Here is a 23059-nt window from a genome sequence, read left to right on the forward strand (position 1 = left end):
AAAAGAAACAATGAAAGTAATCCAGATTTATGCACCTCAAGTGGGATGTAGCGAAGAAGAGAAGATGAACTTTGAAAATGTGTTAGAAAACCATATAGAGAGTGTTAATATAGTGATGGGAGATTTTAATGCACAGACAGAAAGGGATTTGAGCAAGTATTGAGATGTTTTGGATATGGAGGCAGAAATGAACAAGGGGAAAGGCTCCTGGATTTCTGCCAGAGGAATGGAATGAAAATAGCAAACAGCTGGTTTATGAAGAGAGAAAGTCATGTTATCACCAGATACAGTTGGGATGGAAGAACGAAGAGTGTAATTGATTATATACTAGTAGATAGGGAATGGGGAGAGAAAGTAACAAATGTGAAGGTAATTCCAAGTGTGAGTGCGGATGGAGACCATAGATTACTGGTGGGACAATGGAAAATGAATCAGTGTGTGAAAAATAGAAAACAGAAGAAAGTGATGAGGATACGGGATTGGAAATTGAAGGAGAGTGAATGTGCTGAGAAGTACAGAGAATTAATAACGCAAAAATTTCCAAAAGAAGTTTTCTGCGATGTAGGAAAAGAATGGAGTTTATTCAAAGACACTTTAGTCGTAGCAGCACAAAAAGTATGTGGCAGAACATCTGGAAAGGAAAAAATAAGTCAGAGAAGTTGGTGGGATGATACCACAATCCAAGCAGTTAGAAGAAAAAATGGAGCATAGAGAAAATGGTGGGAAACTAAAAATGACGAAGACCATAAAAGATATATAGAAGAAAAGAAGAAGTGCAAAGAAATCGTGGAAACAGCAAAGAAAAAGGCATGGGGAGAGTTTTCAAAAAAACTTGAAGAAGATGTGAAGAGCAATAAGAAAATGTTCTATAAAATGATGAAAAATAAAAGGAAGGCTTCTGAAGTACCAGTAAAGATGGAAACAGAGGACTGTACCATTATTGAAGATCCAGGAAATATAAAATATCTCTGGAAAGAACATTTTAAGAAGCTGTTAAACGCTGAGGAGCAGGTACATGAGGAAACAACAAATAATGCAGAAATTGAGAGAAGTTGGGAAGCAGAATTAGATTACACGGTAAGAAATGGAAAAAGCTGTGAAGAAGATGAATGGGGGGAAACCCCCAGGACCTGATGAAGTATCACTGGACATGATAAGAGCAGCAGGTCCAGTGGGAATGCAGTGGCTGTATAGAGTACTATCAAGCATGTGGAGAAATAGTGAAATACCTGACGACTGGAGAATAGGAGACATTGTTCCCATCTTCAAGAAAGGCAATAAAAGACTTTGTAAAAACTACAGAGGAATAACCCTCATGAATCATACAGCCAAGATTTTCGAAAGTATTTTACTAAATCGAATAAGTGAAAAGATAGAAAAGGAGCTGAGGGAAGAACAGCATGAGTTTAGGAAAGGAAGGAGCACGATCGACCTGATATTTTCTATCCATCAACTGATGGAAAAAAGTTGGGAGTATAACAAAAGGGTGATAATGGTTTTTATAGACATAGAAAAGGCATATGACTCAGTTGACAGGAAAAGACTCTGGGAAGAACTGAAGATGATAGATATAGAAGATGGATACATTAATGTTATAAAGACAATGTACAGAGGCCACAATTGTAGAATTAGAACACCATTGGGGAACTGTGAATACTTTGAAATAAGACAAGGACTTAAGCAAGGAAGTATTCTATCTCCTGCGCTTTTTAATGTTGTGATGAAGGGAATGAATAGGGCAGTTAAAGATATAGTAAAAGAAAAAAAGATGATTTTTGCAGATGATATGGTAATATGGAGTGATAAAGAGGTAGATGTACAATTACAGCTTGATGCGTGGAAGGAAATAATGAAAAGGTATGGATTAAAAATAAATAAAGATAAGAGTGAAGTAATGTTATTTGGAAGAGAGAAAGGAATCAATGGAAATATTACCTTGAATCGAGAACCCCTCAAAGTGGTAGATTCACTTATTTAGGGAGTGAAATATCTAGAGACGGAAGAATAACTAACGAAATTAATAGGAGGTTACAGAAGGGAGGCAATTTCTACCAAACAATAAAACATCTGATTTGGAATAATGAGGTTTCAGAAAGAGCAAAACTCCTTATGTATAAGAATTATTACATCCCTATTGTCACCTATGGTGGAGTAACATGGACAATGACAGAAAGGGACTGGAGTAGACTGCAAGCAGGGGAAATGAAATTTCTCAGAGCAGTTAAGGGAAAAACAAGAATGTACAGAGTAAGGAATGTAGAGATTCGAAAGAACCTCAAACAAGAAAATATGAGAGAAGAAATTGAAAGAAAGAGATTAAGGTGGTATGGGCATGTTAAGAGGATGCATGGGCAGAGACTCCCCAAAATTATGGAAGAACTAAAGATGGATGGGAAAGGACCTCGAGGGTGCCCAAGAACACGGTGGAAAATGGGAGTGAGAATATCTGTTGAAAGGAGAGGTGTGACCTGGCAGCAAGTGGAGGAAGAAAAGTGGTGGGAGGACCGAGCCAAATGGAGAGGACTCGTCAGCACCCAGACCCGTCAGTAGCTGGAGCGGGATTCGGATATAGATAGATAAAATCTGATATGTAGTATGATAGCCGAGTGACAGCGAGTTTCCCGGAATACGAATTTTATTTATCTGGTTATTACACCTAGAACTTCTAAAATAACAGTGATAAACAAGTCATGTAATTACAGCTGTCATGAACATATACATCGAGAATGATCGGGTCTTTCGTATAATTTTAATTCAAATCAACGTGGTAAGTACATATTCGTAATTGTTTACTGTCAAGGAAATTTGTTGTGCTCCTTTCGAATACAAAAAACTACAGAGCTTGTGATTATTGAGTCCGCTCCTGTCACACGGGAGTATCTCATGAATTTATCGTCTTTCTCACGTCCCGCATCTCAACTTTGAGTACTTTGGCAATTTTCTAGCAAATGTACTTATTTTTACGTAAGTCAGAAGGTTTCCCTGGTCCTTGTCATTGATGATAAATCTGAGTCTTTAGGCCGTTACATTCTCTATTCAAACTTCTCCACTGCTCGACGTTTCGATTCCTCTGCAGGGATTTTCTACAGGATACCACTGATGTCCCTGGATGGCTCAACACTGTCAAAAGACAGTATCACATTCGGTTATAGAAGGCTGTTTTCCAGTGCTTTTCAGGAGAAGCTGAGTTATGGGTAAAAATTCTCCGGCTTCTATTGATCAAACATTTAAGAAAAGAATGTAAGATTAGATGATGAAAGCGTTAAACTGCGCGGTCATCAGCGCCCATACACATTCGCTATCTGTACACAGTCCAATCTACCCACTTTCATGAATGATGATGGAATGATAGGAGAACAGAAACACCAAGTTCCCGAGCAGAGAAAATCCCTAACCCAGCCGGGTATCGAACCCAGGACCCCGTGATCCAGAGGTAGCAACGGTAGCCACTTTTTTTTTCAGATTTCACTTTGTTCGGTTTTGGTCGTTGCTTGTGCTCGGTGCGGACGTCGTAAGACATCCACTTAAGTTCGTTGTTGATCGTTTAACTCAGTTTTTTTTTTAATTACAGAGGGCAGCTAACCCTCTGACCGAACACGCTGAGCTACCGTGCCGGCTTAAAAATCTCATTTTGTTCGCTATTGTTCGTTGCATCTGCTCGGAGAGGACCTCGAAAGACATCCGTTTAAGTTCGTTGTTGATCGATTAGCTTCAGTTTTTTTTTTTTTTCTTTGTTACAGAGGGCTGGTAACCCTCTGACCGAACACGTTGAGCTACCGTGCCGGCGTCACTAGACCACGAATTGCGGACTGGAAGATCAGCGCTTAACCTCCTGTCCACGACGCGATCATTAGAGGTTGAGCACAGGCTCGGATTACGAAAGGTTGGGAAAGAAAATCGGCCGTACCCTTTGCGAAGGAACCATCCATGCATTTTCCTGGAGCCACTTGGGGAAACCTAAATTTGGATAGGTCAAATGGGGATTTGAACCATCGTCCTCCTGAATGCGAGTGTAATGTGCTAACCACAGCGCCACCTCGCTCAGTGTGTATGTCCATCACTGGTAAACACTCAAACCAGGTGACATAGAAGGGAGGTGGGGGACGGGCTCCTAAATATCAGGGGCGTTCAATAAGTACTGTAACACTTTTTGTTTCTCGGCCACTTTCGGCTGAAAAAATATGGCATTACTTGTGGGATATCGTGGAATATTCTCGCTTCAGTCCATATAGTTTCATGAAGTTTCGAAAGGTGGCAGCGCTATAATAGTTTACAAAATGGCGCCTATATCGGAGATGCGTTCCAAACTTATACCTGTGGTTGAGATTATTTTGGCGGAAAACCAGAGCATCGCAGACATCCCACTCGTGCTTGCAGATTACCTACGGAGACCTGGCAGTGAACAAAAGCACGGTGAGCCGTTGGGCGAGGCGTCTGTCATCATTGCAACAACCTGGCGCAAACCTGTCCGATCTCCCGCGGGCCAACTGGCGTTACACAGCGGTGACGCCTGTAATTCTGGACATTGCCAGTCGAGGTGACTGACTGGTCACAATCAAACTCAACTGGACTCCTCTATCAGTAGTGCTGGCTCACTCGTCCACAAGGTGAGGTACTCAAAAGTGTGTTCCCGCTTAGTTCCTCGTCTTCTGAGTTCCATCTGTTTGGCCCGATGAAGGAAACAGTCCATCGGAAGCACTACGTGGAAAATGGGGAGGTTATTGGTGCAGTAAGACGTTGTCTCCGACGTCGACCAGGAGAGTGGTACCATACGGGCATACAGCTCCCTCTAGCAAGCTTGCGTAAAGACATCGCATTGAACGGAGATTATGTTGGAAAGTAGGGCTTTATAGCCAGAAGAGTGGGGTGTAATACGGTTTTTTGCAATCCTTTCAGAAATGAAATGTCGTGTGACGAGGGCCTCCCGTCGGGTAGACCGTTCGCCTGGTGCAAGTCTTTCGATTTGATGCCACTTCGGCGACTTGCGCGTCGATGGGGATGAAATGATGATGATTAGGACAACACAACACGCAGTCCCTGAGTGGAGAAAATCTCCGACCCAGCCGGGAATCGAACCCGGGCCCTTTGGATTGACAGTCTGTCGCTCTGACCACTCAGCTACCGGGGCAGACTCCTTTCAGAAAAAAGTGTTGCATTACCCATTGACGTCCCTCGCATTATTGTTGTTGTGCCGACTCGGTTGTATTCTAGTACTTGCTGTGTATGTTGCTCACTCGCCGTGGTTGAGTATTTACTTCTGAGATAGCGGGTAGCCACGAAGACTGAATCCTGTAGCCGTCATCTCTATTGAAACTGTAGTCGTTCTTCGATATTTCAACTGCTTCACGGTCGCTCCTTCTTGAAATCTTACTGCCTAGAACGCTTTTTTCTTAAAATCAGCTTCATCATGTTGGTTGATTGAGGTCGATCTCCAGTTTTAGATGAGTTGGTCTACAGTAGATGTGACAACAGTGTAGGGCAGTTTATAGTAAATCCACCAACAGCTATCCAGACGCATCTTCGCACCACCACCCAGCCGAAAATTAAGACGCTCTTCTGAATAATATGTCTTCGCTTGCATTCCGCATCAGTGGCAGTAACAGCTTGCGACTAGAGCTAGATTTCCTTAAGCAAACTTTGATGTCTAGTGGCTATGTTGACTTTTCCATGAATAGGGCCTGCAAACGAAGTGGTAACAAGAGTAATGCAAACAAAAACGAAGTACCTCCTGCTGATTTTGTAAAGATACCCTTTATATCTATAGTAACCGACCACATAGGCGGAATCCTTCGGAAGAATAGTTTAAGGAGTATGTTATTCGGTCAACATAAGATAAAAGCCGGACGCTGTAGCCGAGCGGTTCTAGGCGCTTCAGTCCGGAACCGCGCTGCTGCTACGGTGGCAGGTTCGAATCCTGCCTCGGGCATGGACGTGTGTGATGCCTTAGGTTTAAGTAGCTCTAAGACTAGGGGACTGATGACCTGAGATGTTAAGTTCAATAGTGCTCAGAGCCGTTTGAACCATTTGAACAAGATAAAAGACTTCTTCCACCTACAGCGGACGTGTCTGACCGCCGCCACGCAGTGGGAATATATGAAGTGACGTGTGGCTGTGGCAAAGTATATATCGGCTAAACTAGAAGGACAGTAGGAGAATGTACCAACGCCATACACGTTTAAGACAAAAAGTAAGATCAGCGGTAGTGGAGCGGCAAAGTCGCCAGGTTATGGATTACATATGTATGCCCACCAGAGAAAGAAATGTTTATAGAAGGAAAGCCCACGTGATAGTCAAAATATAGGATCATGTGTACAATTTCAATATATCATGTAGTTATAACTCAACTGACGGTGCTGCGAGTTCCGCAGAGCGGGTTGTATACATCGCACGGTGCTGAAACACCGCACGTACGTTCATTTATCGGAGCGGTCATGGAGTATGCTAAAAATATAATAGTTCCACTTTCTACCATTAGGTGAAAATGTAGCGCTATAACTAGTCTGAATGTGGGATGTTTCCTGTCTTGTCGTCAGTATGCTGTTTGTCGCTTGGCGCTGTGTATTGATTTCCTTTGAGTTTTGTGGTAAAGGGTTAAGAGGTATGAAGTATGCCGTAAGAAACGCAATTGGTATTGAGAAGAAAGACTGTGCGCTGCTGGGAAAGTTGTTTTGTAAGAACGGCAGCAATAGTCTAAACATTTATGGTGGTGTCTGTTTGTACTATATCGTGTCTCCCTACCACTTTCGCGCAACGACGCTCTGAGCGTGTTTTTTAGGGAATTAACTAGTTTGAACCTGGGACCTGTTGCTGGTAAGGAGACGCCAGACCACACATGACATGTAGAATTCAGAAGAGTTCAGTGAGACTAGCGATGATATAACCATATAATAAATGATCTCAGCGTCAGCTCCACTGCACTCCCTGTAAAAGAATCTTAATACTCACTAAATTTAGTAGAAAGGATTCAAGGCTTTCCTATTTTTAGTTAGCTGGTAAAGTAACGTCGAAAAAGCAGTTAAGTTTACCATTGGAAATTTTATTCTACTCACAAAACATCGTTTATAAATTGCACTATTGATAAAAGGAATGTTTTAATACAGGATGGTAAAAACCAACTGCGTTCAACAAAAATGTGAACGAATATTCCCTGAATGGGTTTCCAAGTTCTACATTGTTTATGAATTTGCTCTAGCTACCGCCTGCCGTACAGCACATACCTAAATTATGTAGCCAGTGCTCCAGCTGCGTCACAGGAATTATATCCCCGCTGGTAAACAGTTCAAAAGATTTTGCGGAGCATTTTGCACTTGTGTCCACAGAAGATTCAGAATGTGCACCAAATGAAGGCTCAAGATAGGCTACAACGGCATGACTCTGAAAAATTGGTTCAAATGGCTCTAAGCACTATGGGACTTAACATCTGTGGTCATCAGTCCCCTAGACTTAGAACTACTTAAACCTAACTAACCTAAGGACATCACACGCATCCATGCCCGAGGCAGGATCCGAACCTGCGAGCTAGCAGCAGCGCGGTTCCGGACTGAAGCGCCTAGAACCGCTCGGTCACGACGGCTGGCGAGTGACTTTAGCCTTCGTTTTTTAGCACACATGGAAATGGATGACATGTGGCCGAGGAATATTCTTTGGACGGACGAGGCACATTTTCCTCTGCACGGTACCCTGAATACACAGAACTGTTGCATGTGGAGTTCCACTCCGCCACACCTGTAGGAACATCCAATACACTCAGCTTACGTGACAGTGTGTTGTGGCTTCACAACCTCCTTCTTTCTCGCTCCGTTTTTCTTCGAGCAGATGACTGTTAGGTGTAGTGACATCTGCACGTTATAAGGACATCCTTGTGCAAGACGAGGCTCTATGTTTGCAAGAACGCAACTGTGTTCACACCACTATATTCTTGCCAGATGGGGCGACAGCAGATGTCGCTAGTCTGCTGAAAGATTTGCTTCGAGAAAGATTCACTAACGACCGCATAATCTCTAAGCAAATTCAAGATGATTGGCCTTCCAGATCCCCCCAATCCTAAATCCACGTAACTTCTGGTTGCGGGGATACGTGTAAGATAGCGTCTATCATGAATGTATCCAGATCCTTCCTGACACAAGGGATATCATGAGACTACATACCGCTCTAATTACACAGGGGCAGCTGTCAGGCCTTCCGTGTTACAGATGGAGCACGTTGCTAAGTCTGGAGTCCATATTGAACATATATTGCAACTGGTGACCATAGTATAATAAACGTCCCAGAACCACCGTTATCATGTGTCCGGTTGTTACTCCCCTGTTCCTGCACCCACGCCACCTCCTCACTACTTGCAGATCCATATTTTGACCCGGTGGCAGAAAGTGAAATTATTATTTTTTTCAGCATACTCCACGAGCGCACCGATTAATGAACTTACTTACGAAGTTTCAGCCTCCTGCCATGTACGAGGCGTATTTTTTAAGTAAGTATCGTTTTGAAATTTAAAAAAGACGTGTTAAGATATCGCAATACTTTTATTTTTACATGGAAGCCTGTACCTTAATCTAATTTTCTACAAAATTTCCGTCAATATTGAGGCACTCGTCATAACGTTGTACCAGTTTTTGAATACCCTCCATATACACTCCTGGAAATTGAAATAAGAACACCGTGAATTCATTGTCCCAGGAAGGGGAAACTTTATTGACACATTCCTGGGGTCAGATACATCACATGATCACACTGACAGAACCACAGGCACATAGACACAGGCAACAGAGCATGCACAATGTCGGCACTGGTACAGTGTATATCCACCTTTCGCAGCAATGCAGGCTGCTATTCTCCCATGGAGACGATCGTAGAGATGCTGGATGTAGTCCTGTGGAACGGCTTGCCATGCCATTTCCACCTGCCGCCTCAGTTGGACCAGCGTTCGTGCTGGACGTGCAGACCGCGTGAGACGACGCTTCATCCAGTCCCAAACATGCCCAATGGGGGACAGATCCGGAGATCTTGCTGGCCAGGGTAGTTGACTTACACCTTCTAGAGCACGTTGGGTGGCACGGGATACATGCGGACGTGCATTGTCCTGTTGGAACAGCAAGTTCCCTTGCCGGTCTAGGAATGGTAGAACGATGGGTTCGATGACGGTTTGGATGTACCGTGTACTATTCAGTGTCCCCTCGACGATCATCAGAGGTGTACGGCCAGTGTAGGAGATCGCTCTCCACACCATGATGCCGGGTGTTGGCCCTGTGTGCCTCGGTCGTATGCAGTCCTGATTGTGGCGCTCACCTGCACGGCGCCAAACACGCATACGACCATCATTGGCACCAAGGCAGAAGCGACTCTCATCGCTGAAGACGACACGTCCCCATTCGTCCCTCCATTCACGCCTGTCGCGACACCACTGGAGGCGGGCTGCACGATGTTGGGGCGTGAGCGGAAGACGGCCTAACGGTGTGCGGGACCGTAGCCCAGCTTCATCGAGACGGTTGCGAATGGTCCTCGCCGATACCCCAGGAGCAACAGTGTCCCTAATTTGCTGGGAAGTGACGGTGCGGTCCCCTACGGCACTGTGTAGGATCCTACGGTCTTGGCATGCATCCGTGCGTCGCTGCGGTCCGGTCCCAGGTCGACGGGCACGTGCACCTTCCGCCGACCACTGGCGACAACATCGATGTACTGTGGAGACCTCACGCCCCACGTGTTGAGCAATTCGGCGGTACGTCCACCCGGCCTCCAGCATGCCCATTATACGCCCTCGCTCAAAGTCCGTCAACTGCACATACGGTTCACGTCCACGCTGTCGCAGCATGCTACCAGTGTTAAAGACTGCGATGGAGCTCCGTATGCCACGGCAAACTGGCTGACACTGACGGCGGCGGTGCACAAATGCTGGGCAGGTAGCGCCATTCGACGGCCAACACCGCGGTTCCTGATGTGTCCGCTGTGCCGTGCGTGTGATCATTGCTTGTACAGCCCTCTCGCAGTGTCCGGAGCAAGTATGGTGGGTCTGACACACCGGTGTCAATGTGTTCTTTTTTCCATTTCCAGGAGTGTATAAGTCTGCCGCCTGACTTGTTAACCACTACATCACCACTGTTTTGACTTCGTCATCGTCTTGACGACGCTGACCGCCCAGGTGTTTCTTCAAGTGCAGGAACAGGTGATAGTCACTGGGCGCAAGATCGGGGCTGGATGGAGGGTGATCTAGAGTTTCCCATCGAAAAGATGTGATGAGATCTTTGGTCTGATTCGCCACATGCGGACAGGCATTGTCTTGCAGGAAAACAATGCCCTTGCTCAACTTGCCACGTCTTTTGGTCTGAATTGAACGGTGCAGATTGTGCAATGGCTTACAGTAAAATGCTGCATTGATTGTCTCATTACGAGGCAGAAGTTCCACAAGCAATGCTCCTGTGCACACGATTTTCCGGGCAGAAACTGTTTGCTTAAACTTCACTTTTCTGGATGAATCTGAATGCCGCCATTCCATGGACTGTTGCTTTGATTCTGGTGTGACGTAGGCCACCCGTAACAATTTGGCTTAAGAAATCTTCACCGTCGTTGTGGTACCGCTCAAGAAAAGTCAATGCACCGTCTAAACGTTTGGTTTTGTGCACATGGGTCAACATTTTCGGTACCCAACGTGCGCACAATTTTCGGTGATTCATGTTCTTGCCCACAATGCCGTACAAAACACTACGAGAAACATTAGGAAAGCCATCCCGCAAGGAGTAAATCTTCAAGCGTCTGTTTCCTCTCACCTTGTTGTCCACTTCCTGTACCAAACTTTCATTGACAACCGAAGGACACCCACTCCGTTGCTCATCATGCACATTTGTGCGGCCATCTTTAAATGCTCTCACCCACTTTCTTACCATTCCATCACTCATAATGTTTTCTCCGTAAACAGCACAGATCTCACGATGAATATCGATCGCTTTTAGGCCTTTAGCACTAAGAAATCTTATAACAGCCCGTACTTCACAGTCGGCGGGACTCACGATTATCGGAGGCATCTTAAACACTCAGTACACAACGTAAATAAGGAAGAATCAGATTGTAATGGCGTCAGTGCGTAGATTAAGGTACTAGCTTTCGTGTAAAGCTAAAATTATTGAGATATCTTAGCACGTCTTTTTTTAATTGCAAAAAACACGCATCGTATGTAGCCCGCACTCCAGCACTCGGTGTGCTGTCAGTTCAATTACAACCACCCTGTATATGACGACTCAGGTTTTCACCTTAGTGACTACCTGACATGAAGGAAACAAGCATCCACCCATGGTGAGCGAAGGTATACACAGCTATCAGGAAACAACGGAAGCAGCATAAAAGGAATAGTATTTTGGTTTCCTCTTGTTTGTCAATACATGATTTCAATACTTTCCCAATGACGACAGTCCATCGATAGTGGCCGGAAGAGTTTTACCTAATAACTGAGCCTCTTCAGAAAAGTGCGGAAAAATAGCGTTTTATAAGTTAAAGGGAGACACTGTTCCGAGGGTGTTCAGCCATCCAAAGACCCCATTGGAATGCTGAAGAAGATCCCACCAAAGGGATGGAAACATCGAGCAGTGAAGAAGTTTGAATGAGAAGAATGTGACGCTGCAGAACATTTTATCACAAGATTTCTTTTTCTTCGACATTGATGCTGTTGATCTCTTGGCTCCCACAACTATGTACGATACCTATATTCTTCTTCACCAACATTACATTCTCTTACCACGAATCACTCAAGTAACCACAGCATATGGTATGCAGACGAGTGTTCTCTGTGCTGCTAGCACTGAAGCGGAAACGATGCGAACTTCTTTTGGTGGTTTTTTGCCGAAAGACTGTTGAGCTGCGTGTTGACAATATGGTCATGAGAGCATTGTCTTTCGAGAAGAGTAGTTGCGTTGTGCAAAATAGGTTACAGCGGTTGAGTGCTATTTATGATAACAAACTCCGCCCCACATCCTAAAACTACACTCACGCTCATAAATTAAGGATAATTGCGGAATGTGGTGCCACACGGTGTGGCACTACACAAAACTGGCGCTAATAGCATAGGCATATAGGGAACACACTACACAGAACTGTAAGTCCACAGTATTGGTGACAAGTTGAGAAAACCGTCCCGAAGCACATGTGCTACAAAACGCCACTGTTTCCTGCGCATGTACTCTACCATCAATATGAGATATGATCCCATGCACACGTACACAGGCCGCACAACGGGCTGGCATACTCTGGATCTGGTGGTCGAGCAGCTGCTGGGGTACAGCCACCGATTCTTGCACCAGTGCCTGTCGGAGCTCCTGAAGTGCCGTAGGGGTTTGAAGACATGCAGCGATACGTCGACTGAGAGCATCCCAGACGTTCTTGATGGGGTTTAGGTCTGGAGAACACTCCATTCAACTGATATCTTCTGTTTCAAGGCACTCCTCCACGATGGCAGCTCGGCGGGGCCGTGCGTTATCATCCATCAGGAGGAAGGTGCGACCCACTGCACCCCTGAAACGTCGGACATTCTGGTGCAAATTGACTTCCCGCTACATCTGACCTGTTACAGTTCCACTGTTAAAGACATGCAGGGTTGTACGTGCACCAATCATAATCCCACCCCACACCATCAAACCACAACCTTCACACAGGTCCCTTTCAAGGACATTAAGGGGTTGGTATGTGGTTCCTGGTTCACGCCAGATGAAAACCCGGCGAGAATCACTGTTCAGACTATACCTGGACTCGTCCGTGAACATAACCTGGGACCACTGCTCCAATGACAATGTACTGTGTCTTTGACACCAGGCTTTACGGGCTTTCCTGTGACCAGGGCTCAGTAGAATGCACCTTGCAGGTCTCTGGGCGAATAAACCATGTCTGTTCAGTCGTCTGTAGACTGTGTGTCTGGAGACAACTGTTCCAGTGGCTGCGGTAAGGTCCCGAGCAAGGCTACCTGCAGTACTCCGTGGCCGTCTGCGGGCACTGATGGTGAGATATCGGTCTTCTTGTAGTGTTGTACTCTGTGGACGTCCCGTACTGTAGTGGCTGGACACGTTTCGTGTCTGCTGGAATCGTTGCCATAATCTTGAGATCACACTTTGTGGCACACTGTTGGCCCGTGCTACGACCTGCTGTGTTTGACCAGCCTCCAGTCGCCCTAGTACTCTACCTCTCATAACGCCATCAATATGTGTCCTTTGAACCATTTTCAGCACACAGTCACCATTACCAGGTCTGAAGACGTCTGCATACTTACTCGCTTGCACCGTACTCTGACATGCACCAATACACCTCTGCGTATGTGGACTCCTGCCAGCTCCACCGTGCGACGACCGCAGGTCAAATGCACCGCACGGTCATACCCCGAGGTGATTTAAACCCGCAAACCGCCCACCGTGCATCAGCATTATCCTTAATTTATGAGCATGAGTGTGGGTAGCTGAGACTGTACATTGTTAGAGGCTGTCCCACCTGCACGACGCGGTCCCCGCCGGCCGCCTGCTCGCCGTCGGCGCCCATCTGTCGCAGGTAGTGGTGCCAGAGCGGCAGCTCCCTGAGGCGCGCCGCCCACGTGTCCGCCTTGAGCACGCCCGGCTCGGCGACGTCGTGCAGCACGAGCAGCGGGGCGGCGCCGCCCCCGCGCAGCCCCCCGGCGTCCGCCGCCTCCTCGGCCGTGGCCGGCAGCACGCCGGCGGCGCCGCCCACCACCAGCAGCGGCAGCCGCGAGGGCACCGCCCCCACCACCCCCAGCGGCAGCTCGGCGGACTCCCCGGACAGCACCACCACCAGCGTGCCGTTGCTCACGTCTGCCGACACACGGAACCATCTTCGTTACCAATCGTTTGTTGACCCCCTAGAGATCTGAAGACAAATGTTTACAATAAATTGAAGCATACCATTTCTGGTGTGTCGATTACCTCCGCTAACGAATACACCGGGTGGTTATAATAAAAGTGCAGCTACTCACGGATGTTCAGTGTGGGCTGTAACTTTTATTTGGCAGCGCAACTTCCTAGAAACGCCAATACGTTAATGCAGAACCGGTTTAATAAAAATATGGCATTTCAATCTTCGATCGCTATTTTTTATTTCCAATGACCGGTTTGAGCCTAGCTGCCATCTTCAGATATGTTAGATAAAGTTGAAAATATAATTAACAAGAGAGATATAGTTACTGGTAGAACTATCTGAGTTTGCAAAAATAAGTTTTGGAATTTATTAAATGCCAATATACCATATATTGCAGTTACAGAGTGACATTTCAGTACAGAACTATTGGTTCGCTGTCATAACTAAAGTAATTTTTAATCTGTTAAAATCTTACATCACAGTTTGGAGAAACCTGATTGGTAACAGTAAAAAGTGCCCTCTATCTATAAGAATTGTGCACTAAGATGTTATTTTTTCGCCGTACATATTAATGGCGAATATACTTTACTAAAAGTAAAGTGGAAGAAGAATAGATATCGATCCTCGATTATTAAAAAAAAAGACGCGATCTGGACAAAGACGTAATGTTGCACACATGGAAACACAATTGAAAAAGCATGTCCCGCACCAGCACCTGGACAATCGTGTAGTGAGGAATTGCACCACGCCAATGTAACACGAATGAGGAGCGGTCTCATCAATAATCCTAGACGTTGCAACTTACTAATGCCCACCCCCAGTAATTCAAAATATAAATTCTGAACTGTTCAAATTGTCAGCAGGCAGTAGGATGTGAATAGCATCTGGCACAGGCCAAGCCAAAAGGAAGAGTAGCGCTTTTTCCGAATACGTACGCGCCAGCACGCCCCCACGTGCTCTAACTTGAAAACTCTCTCTCTCTCTCCCTCTCTCTCTCTCTCTCTCTCTCTCTCTGCTTATCTAAGTCGACACTCGGCAGCAACCTGACTGGTTGTTAAGGCTCTGTCCTCAAAGCACCGCATGAAGACTTGCTTCTCTCGACTTCTCTAGCAGACAAAAACATGGACTATAAGGTCTTTGAATCATGGAAGTAGTTTCTAAGTCACCATTGATGTATAACATTAACAACAGAGAACTTCCACTTTGTTCGCCTCTTATCATTAACAGACGCCCTCTTCTTCATTTTTGACTTCCTTACAGTGGTCTTCCCTCCTTCAGAACTAAAAAATTGTTCATAGGACTGCGAATGAACAGAGTAAAATGATAGGGCCTACCATCTATTTATGGCTATATGAGTTGTAGTCAGAAACATCAAGTGCATCAAACGTTATGTATCTCTCAAACAGAACATAGACAGATTAAATCAGCTTTCACTTAACATAATTTTCTTTAGTTTAAATGTACGATAGACGTTCAATAAGTAGTGCAACAGATTATTTTCTGAAAGCGAGTAGCTTTTATTCAAGATTTCAATACATTGTATTATTCCCCACTCCTTTGGCTAGGAAAACCTATTTTTCACCAAAATATCAGTTCACTGCGACGGCCTTACACCACCTTACTGATAGGATCTGTATGTCCGGATGGCACTAATCCACTGGTCGATGTCGGCGACGACGTCTTGCTGCATCAAAACCTCTCCATCCTCCATGTACTGCTTCTCGCAGAGTGCATCCTTCATTGGGCCAGACATATGGAAGTCGAAAGGCGCGAAATCCTGGCTGAACGATGAATGAGGAAGAACAGTTCAGTGAAGTTTTCTAAACACCTCTCGGGTGCGCAGATTTGTGTGAGGCCTTGCGTTGTCATGCAGTAAGAGACGTTCGTTTGCATTTTTGTGGCAATAAACGTGCTGAACTCGTTTCTTCAATTTCCTGAATATCTTGTGTGTGTGTGTGTCAGCACTACCAATAGAGACGTCGAGTTCGCAACGATGTGTTTTGTCATCCGTCGAGCACCTCGAATGACAGTTTTCGCATCTTCCAACATTGCGGGACTCACAGCTGTGTGCGGAGACCAGACAGGTTTGCACGACCTTGCTGCAAAGATGAAAGATGCCTCGCCCAACGACTCACCCTGCTTTTGTTCACTGCTAGGTCTACGTAGGCAATCTTCAAACACCTATGAATAACTGCGATGCTCTGGTTTCCCACAAAAAAAAATCAACGACACTTTTTTGTTCGGAACGGACCTCCGTTACAGACGCCATTTTGAAGGCTACTTATAGCGCCGACATCTATCGGAAATTCATGAAACTATAGGGACTGAAGAGGGAAGATTCTGCGATGTCCCACAACTTATGTCCCATTTTTTCAATCGAAACTGGACGAGAAAAGAAAGGCCATTCGTAATTAGTTAAGAACATTTTAGACTTTCTTTAGAAAAAAGTGAAGCTACATAAAAAACCTGGCCTTTCATTTGCCAAGTCATGCTCGACTGTTCCGTAACCAAAATTTTTCGTAGTAACAATTATTTGTTATTCAGAGAATGACGAATAGCTTTCGTAGTCGTCCTCCAGAATGTCCGTGTAAGATACTGTTATACGAAATGCGGTGCATGCTATGATTGAATGCACTGGGGAAAAATAATGGAAGTATTGCAATAATTACCCTACCCAGCAAGTTAGATTTGCACACTATAACCAAGCCAAGCACAACAAATATTCATAAAAATTGGATTATCACCTACAAACGTAAATAAAATTACGTGATTAATATTTTGTTTATTTGATGGTACATATCTGCAGTGCTGGTACACAATGAAATCACCGCGCCACAGTACTGCATCTCACCGCTAGAGCAGCCGAAATAATACCACAAAGTGCGACGCCTTGCGGTAATTCGCTCTCTACATTTTAAGAGGAACAATTCGTCAACAATCGATGCTGAGTTGGTGGTAGAATCAGACAACAGCGTCCCCATCATCTGAAAAAAATGTTCAAATGCGTGTGAAATCTTATGGGACTTAACTGCTAACACACTGCTTAACTGCTTACACACTACTTAACCTAAATTATCCTAAGGACAAACACGCACACCCATGTCCGAGGGAGGACTCGAACCTCCGCCGCGACCAGCCGCACAGTCCATGACTGCAGCGCCTAAGACCGCTCGGCTAATCCCGCGCGGGCTCCCATCATCTGACGTAGTGATTAGGTGTGGCAGTCGCTTCCAGTGTGGCAAAGAAAGAGCGAAGTCATCTGTCAGTGAAGAAACTGGAATCTCAAGAGAAGTGGAGGCCTCAGTGCTCGAAAACCGGTGATTTCGTAATAGTAGCTACAGTGCAAGAAGTAAAAATCAGTCGCGCGTTAGATGACATCTCTTTGCTTCGTAGGACTCTGCACTTCTGTACTGCGCTCTACTACTGGTGATATCCTCGGAAATACTGTATTTCCTCTGTGTATCTGTTCTACTGTCGCGAGCGTCATATGGAAAGCTCTTAACTCGCTCACGTTCTTATTAAGCGACGCAGGTTCCATCCAGTGTTAGACGCTGAGCTTCTAGATCTTCAGGTCTCAGTTTCTTCTACGAGTACTACGTTTATTATCTAGCGCACCCTAACTTTTCCCAAATACAAGGATCAGGCGATTTAGATATACGTGTGATTATACTTAAAGTAATATTGTGGCGGCTGCGTTTCTGGTCGACTGTGCGCAGTCGCGGTACACACCTTCTTTGGAGCCACTTCTCTGTGCAATATACACTCCTGGAAATTGAAATAAGAACACCGTGAATTCATTGTCCCAGGAAGGGGAAACTTTATTGACACATTCCTGGGGTCAGATACATCACATGATCACACTGACAGAACCACAGGCACATAGACACAGGCAACAGAGCATGCACAATGTCGGCACTAGTACAGTGTATATCCACCTTTCACAGCAATGCAGGCTGCTATTCTCCCATGGAGACGATCGTAGAGATGCTGGATGTAGTCCTATGGAACGGCTTGCCATGCCATTTCCACCTGGCGCCTCAGTTGGACCAGCGTTCGTGCTGGACGTGCAGACCGCGTGAGACGACGCTTCATCCAGTCCCAAACATGCTCAATGGGGGACAGATCCGGAGATCTTGCTGGCCAGGGTAGTTGACTTACACCTTCTAGAGCACGTTGGGTGGTACGGAGTACATGCGGACGTGCATTGTCCTGTTGGAACAGCAAGTTCCCTTGCCGGTCTAGGAATGGTATAACGATGGGTTCGATGACGGTTTGGATGTACCGTGCACTATTCAGTGTCCCCTCGACGATCACCAGAGGTGTACGGCCAGTGTAGGAGATCGCTCCCCACACCATGATGCCGGGTGTTGGCCCTGTGTGCCTCGGTCGTATGCAGTCCTGATTGTGACGCTCACCTGCAAGGCGCCAAACACGCATACGACCATCATTGGCACCAAGGCAGAAGCGACTCTCATCGCTGAAGACGACACGTCTCCATTCGTCCCTCCATTCACGCCTGTCGCGACACTACTGGAGGCGGGCTGCACGATGTTGGGGCGTGAGCGGAAGACGGCCTAACGGTGTGCGGGACCGTAGCCCAGCTTCATCGAGACGGTTGCGAATTCTCCTCGCCGATACCCCAGGAGCAACAGTGTCCCTAATTTGCTGGGAAGTGGCGGTGCGGTCCCCTACGGCACTGCGTAGGATCCTACGGTCTTGGCGTGCATCCGTGCGTCGCTGCGGTCCGGTCCCAGGTCGACGGGCACGTGCACCTTCCGCCGACCATTGGCGACAACATCGATGTACTGTGGAGACCTCACGCCCCACGTGTTGAGCAATTCGGCGGTACGTCCACCCGGCCTCCCGCATGCCCACTATACGCCCTCGCTCAAAGTCCGTCAGCTGCACATACGGTTCACGTCCACGCTGTCGCGGCATGCTACCAGTGTTAAAGACTGCGATGGAGCTCCGTACGCCACGGCATACTGGCTGACACAGACGGCGGCGGTGCACAAATGCTGCGCAGCTAGCGCCATTCGACGGCCAACACCGCGGTTCCTGGTGTGTCCACTGTGCCGTGCGTGTGATCATTGCTTGTACAGCCCTCTCGGAGTGTCCGGAGCAAGTATGGTGGGTCTGACACACCGGTGTCAATGTGTTCTTTTTTCCATTTCCAGGAGTGTATTATGCGCTTGCTCAGTTGAAATGCCTAACATATCATGGGTTTCCAGAATGAGATTTTCACTCTGCAGTGGAGTGTGCGGTGATATGAAACTTCCTGGCAGAGTAAAACTGTGTGCTCGACCGAGATTCGAACTCGGGACGTTTGCCTTTCGCAGGCAAGTGCTCTACCATCTGAGCTACCGAAGCACGACTCACGCCCGGTACTCACAGCTTTACTTCTGCCAGTATCTCGTGTCCTATCTTCCAAGCTTTACAGAAGCTCTCCTACGAACCTTGCAGAGCTAGCACTCCTGAAAGAAAGGATATTGCGGAGACATAGCTTAGCCACAGGAGAGCTTCTGTAAAGTTTGGAAGGTAGGAGACGAGATACTGGCAGAAGCAAAGCTGTGAGAACCGGGCCTGAGTCGTGCTTCGGTAGCTCAGATGGTAGAGCACTTGCCCGCGAAAGGCAAAGGTACCGAGTTCGAGTCTCGGTCGGGCACACCGTTTTAATCTGCCAGGAAGTTTCATATCATGGGTTTTGTCATAGGTTTCCTTTGTGATAATCTGCAATGGACTGCCGGAGTGCGTTCCCAATACGCTGTTTATCCGTTTAAAATTCATTAATGCAAAACTAAATGGTTTTCAGTGATAGCGAGAGTCCACATGAACTTCATCCATTTTTTTATTTGTGAGGCAGCCCAACGTTTCAAATGAAAATGTTTAATAACAGCACAAAACTCGGTTTTCTCTATTTTCAGTCGCAATCGTCACACTGAGCATTTCAGATAGCTGTCAACAAAAACTGTACGCTGTACATTGAAGAAATTCTTTACATGTTCCTTGGGATAATCAAGCTTACAACCATAAGGGGGCAACATGAATGTTCCATTCTTTAATGGAAATTTTCCAGACTCATTTCTACATTAGCATTAGCTTTGGGAAGAATCTTAATTTTTGTGTGAAAATACTTATGTTGTTAACAAATACTTTTATAAAGTACGCCTATGTCTGCACAACACCAGCACAAACCCCACACCACACAAACGCTTCGCTACAGCAGGTCGATTTTCATCGGCGATAATTAAAACGTCATGGCCACCCATTGTGGAATGGTAGACGGGATGAAAGCTTTCTTCGGAGAAAGAACTCTAGTTGTATTATACACTGAGAGGCAAAAACTTGTGGGAAAGCCCTATGACACGAATCGGTCGTCGACTGTTGGAACCTTTGTGGTGCGTTGGGCTCCCCACATTCCTTGCAGAAACAGGTTCCGGTGGCTATTTGATTCACAGAAGACCAGCGGTCACCCGGTATGTCTCTCCGGGGCTGTCGTGATGTTCGTTCGCCAGGCACTTGAAGTCGTTCTATATGGCGGTTTACACTTGTGGAAACATCGCGTCGGTGACATTTAAGATCCGCCGTAGATACTGCTGACCTCGGAAAAGCGCATTCTTGTGTAATCTGTCCTACGTAATGGCCAATGCGTCTTACATCATCCAACGTTTAATTGGCGACGTGCTGCCATGTTCACTTCCCACCTAACTGTAACAGGCTATTCAGTTGTCGGTTCATATCGCTCCATACGCAACATCTAGCCACAACCCTCGGCCGTCTTACACGGCATATCTTCAACTGGGACAACCCTCCCGTGACTCCAGGCCACTCGGTTTGCATTATGACGAAAATAAGACGTTCCTGGAATTGTAAACCTGTAGCACAGCACTGTGTGCTAATGAAACCTGCACCACCGAAAATGCAGAAAAGAAGAAGCTGAAAGCATATGGCACATTTCATTGACGCAGTCTTATTGGTTTATCATCGAAGTCGTAGAGTAGTCCTGTCGCAAAGTTTCTACGAGTTTCTTACTCACCTTCAAACAAACTGGAAGTAACTACGAGGGCTTTTTTTTTTCCAACTTTGTATCGGTCGCGAAATCGGCACCACAGCGAAAATCAAAAAACCGTTTTATTTGCAACATTTAACTACACCTTCCCGCTACTTCTCTACACAGCCCCCTCTCCAGCTTAGACATCTCTCGTAGCGTGCTACCAACTTTCCAGTACACTCGTCACAGAAGGCCGCTGCTTGTGCCTTCCGCCAATTCCGTAAACTGATCTGTAGATAGTTTTCTGTGTCATAACCAACCATCGGCTCATGTGAGCAGAGATGAACGTCAGAGGGAGCCAAGTCTGGGCTGTATGGTGGGAGAGCAAACACTTCCTATCGAAAACGTTGCCTCAGCAATGTCGTTGCCCCTGCACTGTATGGCTGAGTTTTGCCATTACGAAGAGCACACATGACAGTTACGTCATGTGGGCTGCATGAAATCAGGCGCGACCGCTAAGGTGACACTACACAATTGGTGGTAGACACTATTGCTCTAAACGTCAATACATGCTCACTGTGCAAGCTGAACTGAAAAAAGCGATGTGACGCCATCGACAGGCATACTACAGACACGGTCCCACACATCTGTTCAAACCTTCGTCGAATTTTCGCTGTGATTTTAGCTTTGCAGCCGATCAGAGGTTGAAAAATAAATATTCCTCGTAGGTTAACTCAATGGCGTGGTGCATTTCTTTCAGTAACAATGCCACTTCCGTGATTTATGGTCCTCTAACCTATGCCAGTAATCCTATTGGGAAAAGGGAAGCAACAATCAATATGGAATGCGAAATACATGGCGTTTCTGGTGAATCTTCGCATCATGAGAGATGAAGGCTAGATTAAGGGCAGACTGAAATAGTCTGTGGTCAGACAAGAATTCGTTACTGTGATATTTCAGTTTCCAGGCACGAACGTTACCACTAGGTCACCCTGTCTGACCTGAAGATAAAGAGTAGGAAACTCGTCGAAACGTTTCGATAAGACGACGTCACGACTCGGCTGATAATCCGAAAAGATTTCGTTAGACTGAAAGCATTTGAAATGTGGTGATATCGAAGAATGGACAAATACGAGTAAACTGCGGTATAAGGAAGTATTAAAAATAATAAGTCAGGGAAGAACAAGATAGACCATTACCAGAAAGAGGGACACACTAGTAGAAACAGTAATATGGCATTCAGGAATTGTTTCCTAGATGCTCGATGGTGTAGCCAAAGAGTAGAATATGTATAAACTACGTGAGGAGGATGCTGGCTATAGCAGTTCCATAGGGCAAGATAGGGAAAGGTAGACGACAACAGCAAACTAATCGAAAGATTACTACATAAGCCAAAAACTTATTCCGAGTACAAATATTTACACAAAGTTCTTGAATACTTAAACATATTATTCCCTAACATTACGAGCTGTGCTTCTTATTATACGAACCAAATTTTCATTCATGGATCGTTGAAATAGGTGGCCACAAGAGAACTGTGTACTTTATGTACATCGAAAAGCTTCAAGAGAATCGTCTACGCTAGTATGAGCATGTCAAACCTAAACATATAATAAGACAAGTGCGTGACATAATAAAAAGGTAAAGAGCCACAGGACGCCGACACGGATTAGGACCTGGAAGAAAGACCCGAAAACGATGGGACTTCACCCTGAAATGACGCAGATACGTTCAGAATGATGGAACAAGACCCGGAGCGCCAACCGCAGGAGACGTGGGAAATAAGACACAGAAGAAGAAGAAGAAGATGTTTAAATGGACTTGTACCAAAGCAGTAATTATCTGACACTGGAAAAACAATTAATGAAAAATGTTAGTTGCAGCAGGTCTGTACGGCCGGTACGTTTAGTGCCATGACAGTAGAGATGAAGGATGGAATGGCGCCAACATAAACCTGTGTAACACCGTTTGAATTAATGAATATCTCAACCACATTTCCTTCAGGTGCCGTCGAAGACAGCAAAAGACCACTAAATTACAATGCGAAGCTGTGTCGTCCAGACACGAACTCTCAGTATAAAACTCTTATCACCGACAAACGAGATAATTGTATAGCGACACCTATAAAATTTCGTAGCAACCTATTAGAGATACAGAGCCAGCGCGGTTAGCCGTGGTTTTTAAGGCGGTTTCTCATCTGCCTCGGCGAATGCCGGCTGGTTCCCCTTATTC

General features: G+C 45.9%; 1 protein-coding gene across 1 annotated transcript in view; it reads right to left on the minus strand.

The window, feature by feature from the left end:
* LOC126355330 (uncharacterized) overlaps positions 1 to 23059 on the minus strand; it is a 423957-nt gene that overhangs the window by 13973 nt on the left and 386925 nt on the right. The window contains exon 6 of the mRNA XM_050005624.1: positions 13459 to 13793. Coding sequence (XP_049861581.1) covers positions 13459 to 13793 — 335 coding nt within the window. The remainder of the gene's footprint in view (positions 1 to 13458; positions 13794 to 23059) is intronic.

Source organism: Schistocerca gregaria, chromosome 3 (genome assembly GCF_023897955.1).
Source record: "Schistocerca gregaria isolate iqSchGreg1 chromosome 3, iqSchGreg1.2, whole genome shotgun sequence".
Taxonomy (NCBI): domain Eukaryota; kingdom Metazoa; phylum Arthropoda; class Insecta; order Orthoptera; family Acrididae; genus Schistocerca; species Schistocerca gregaria.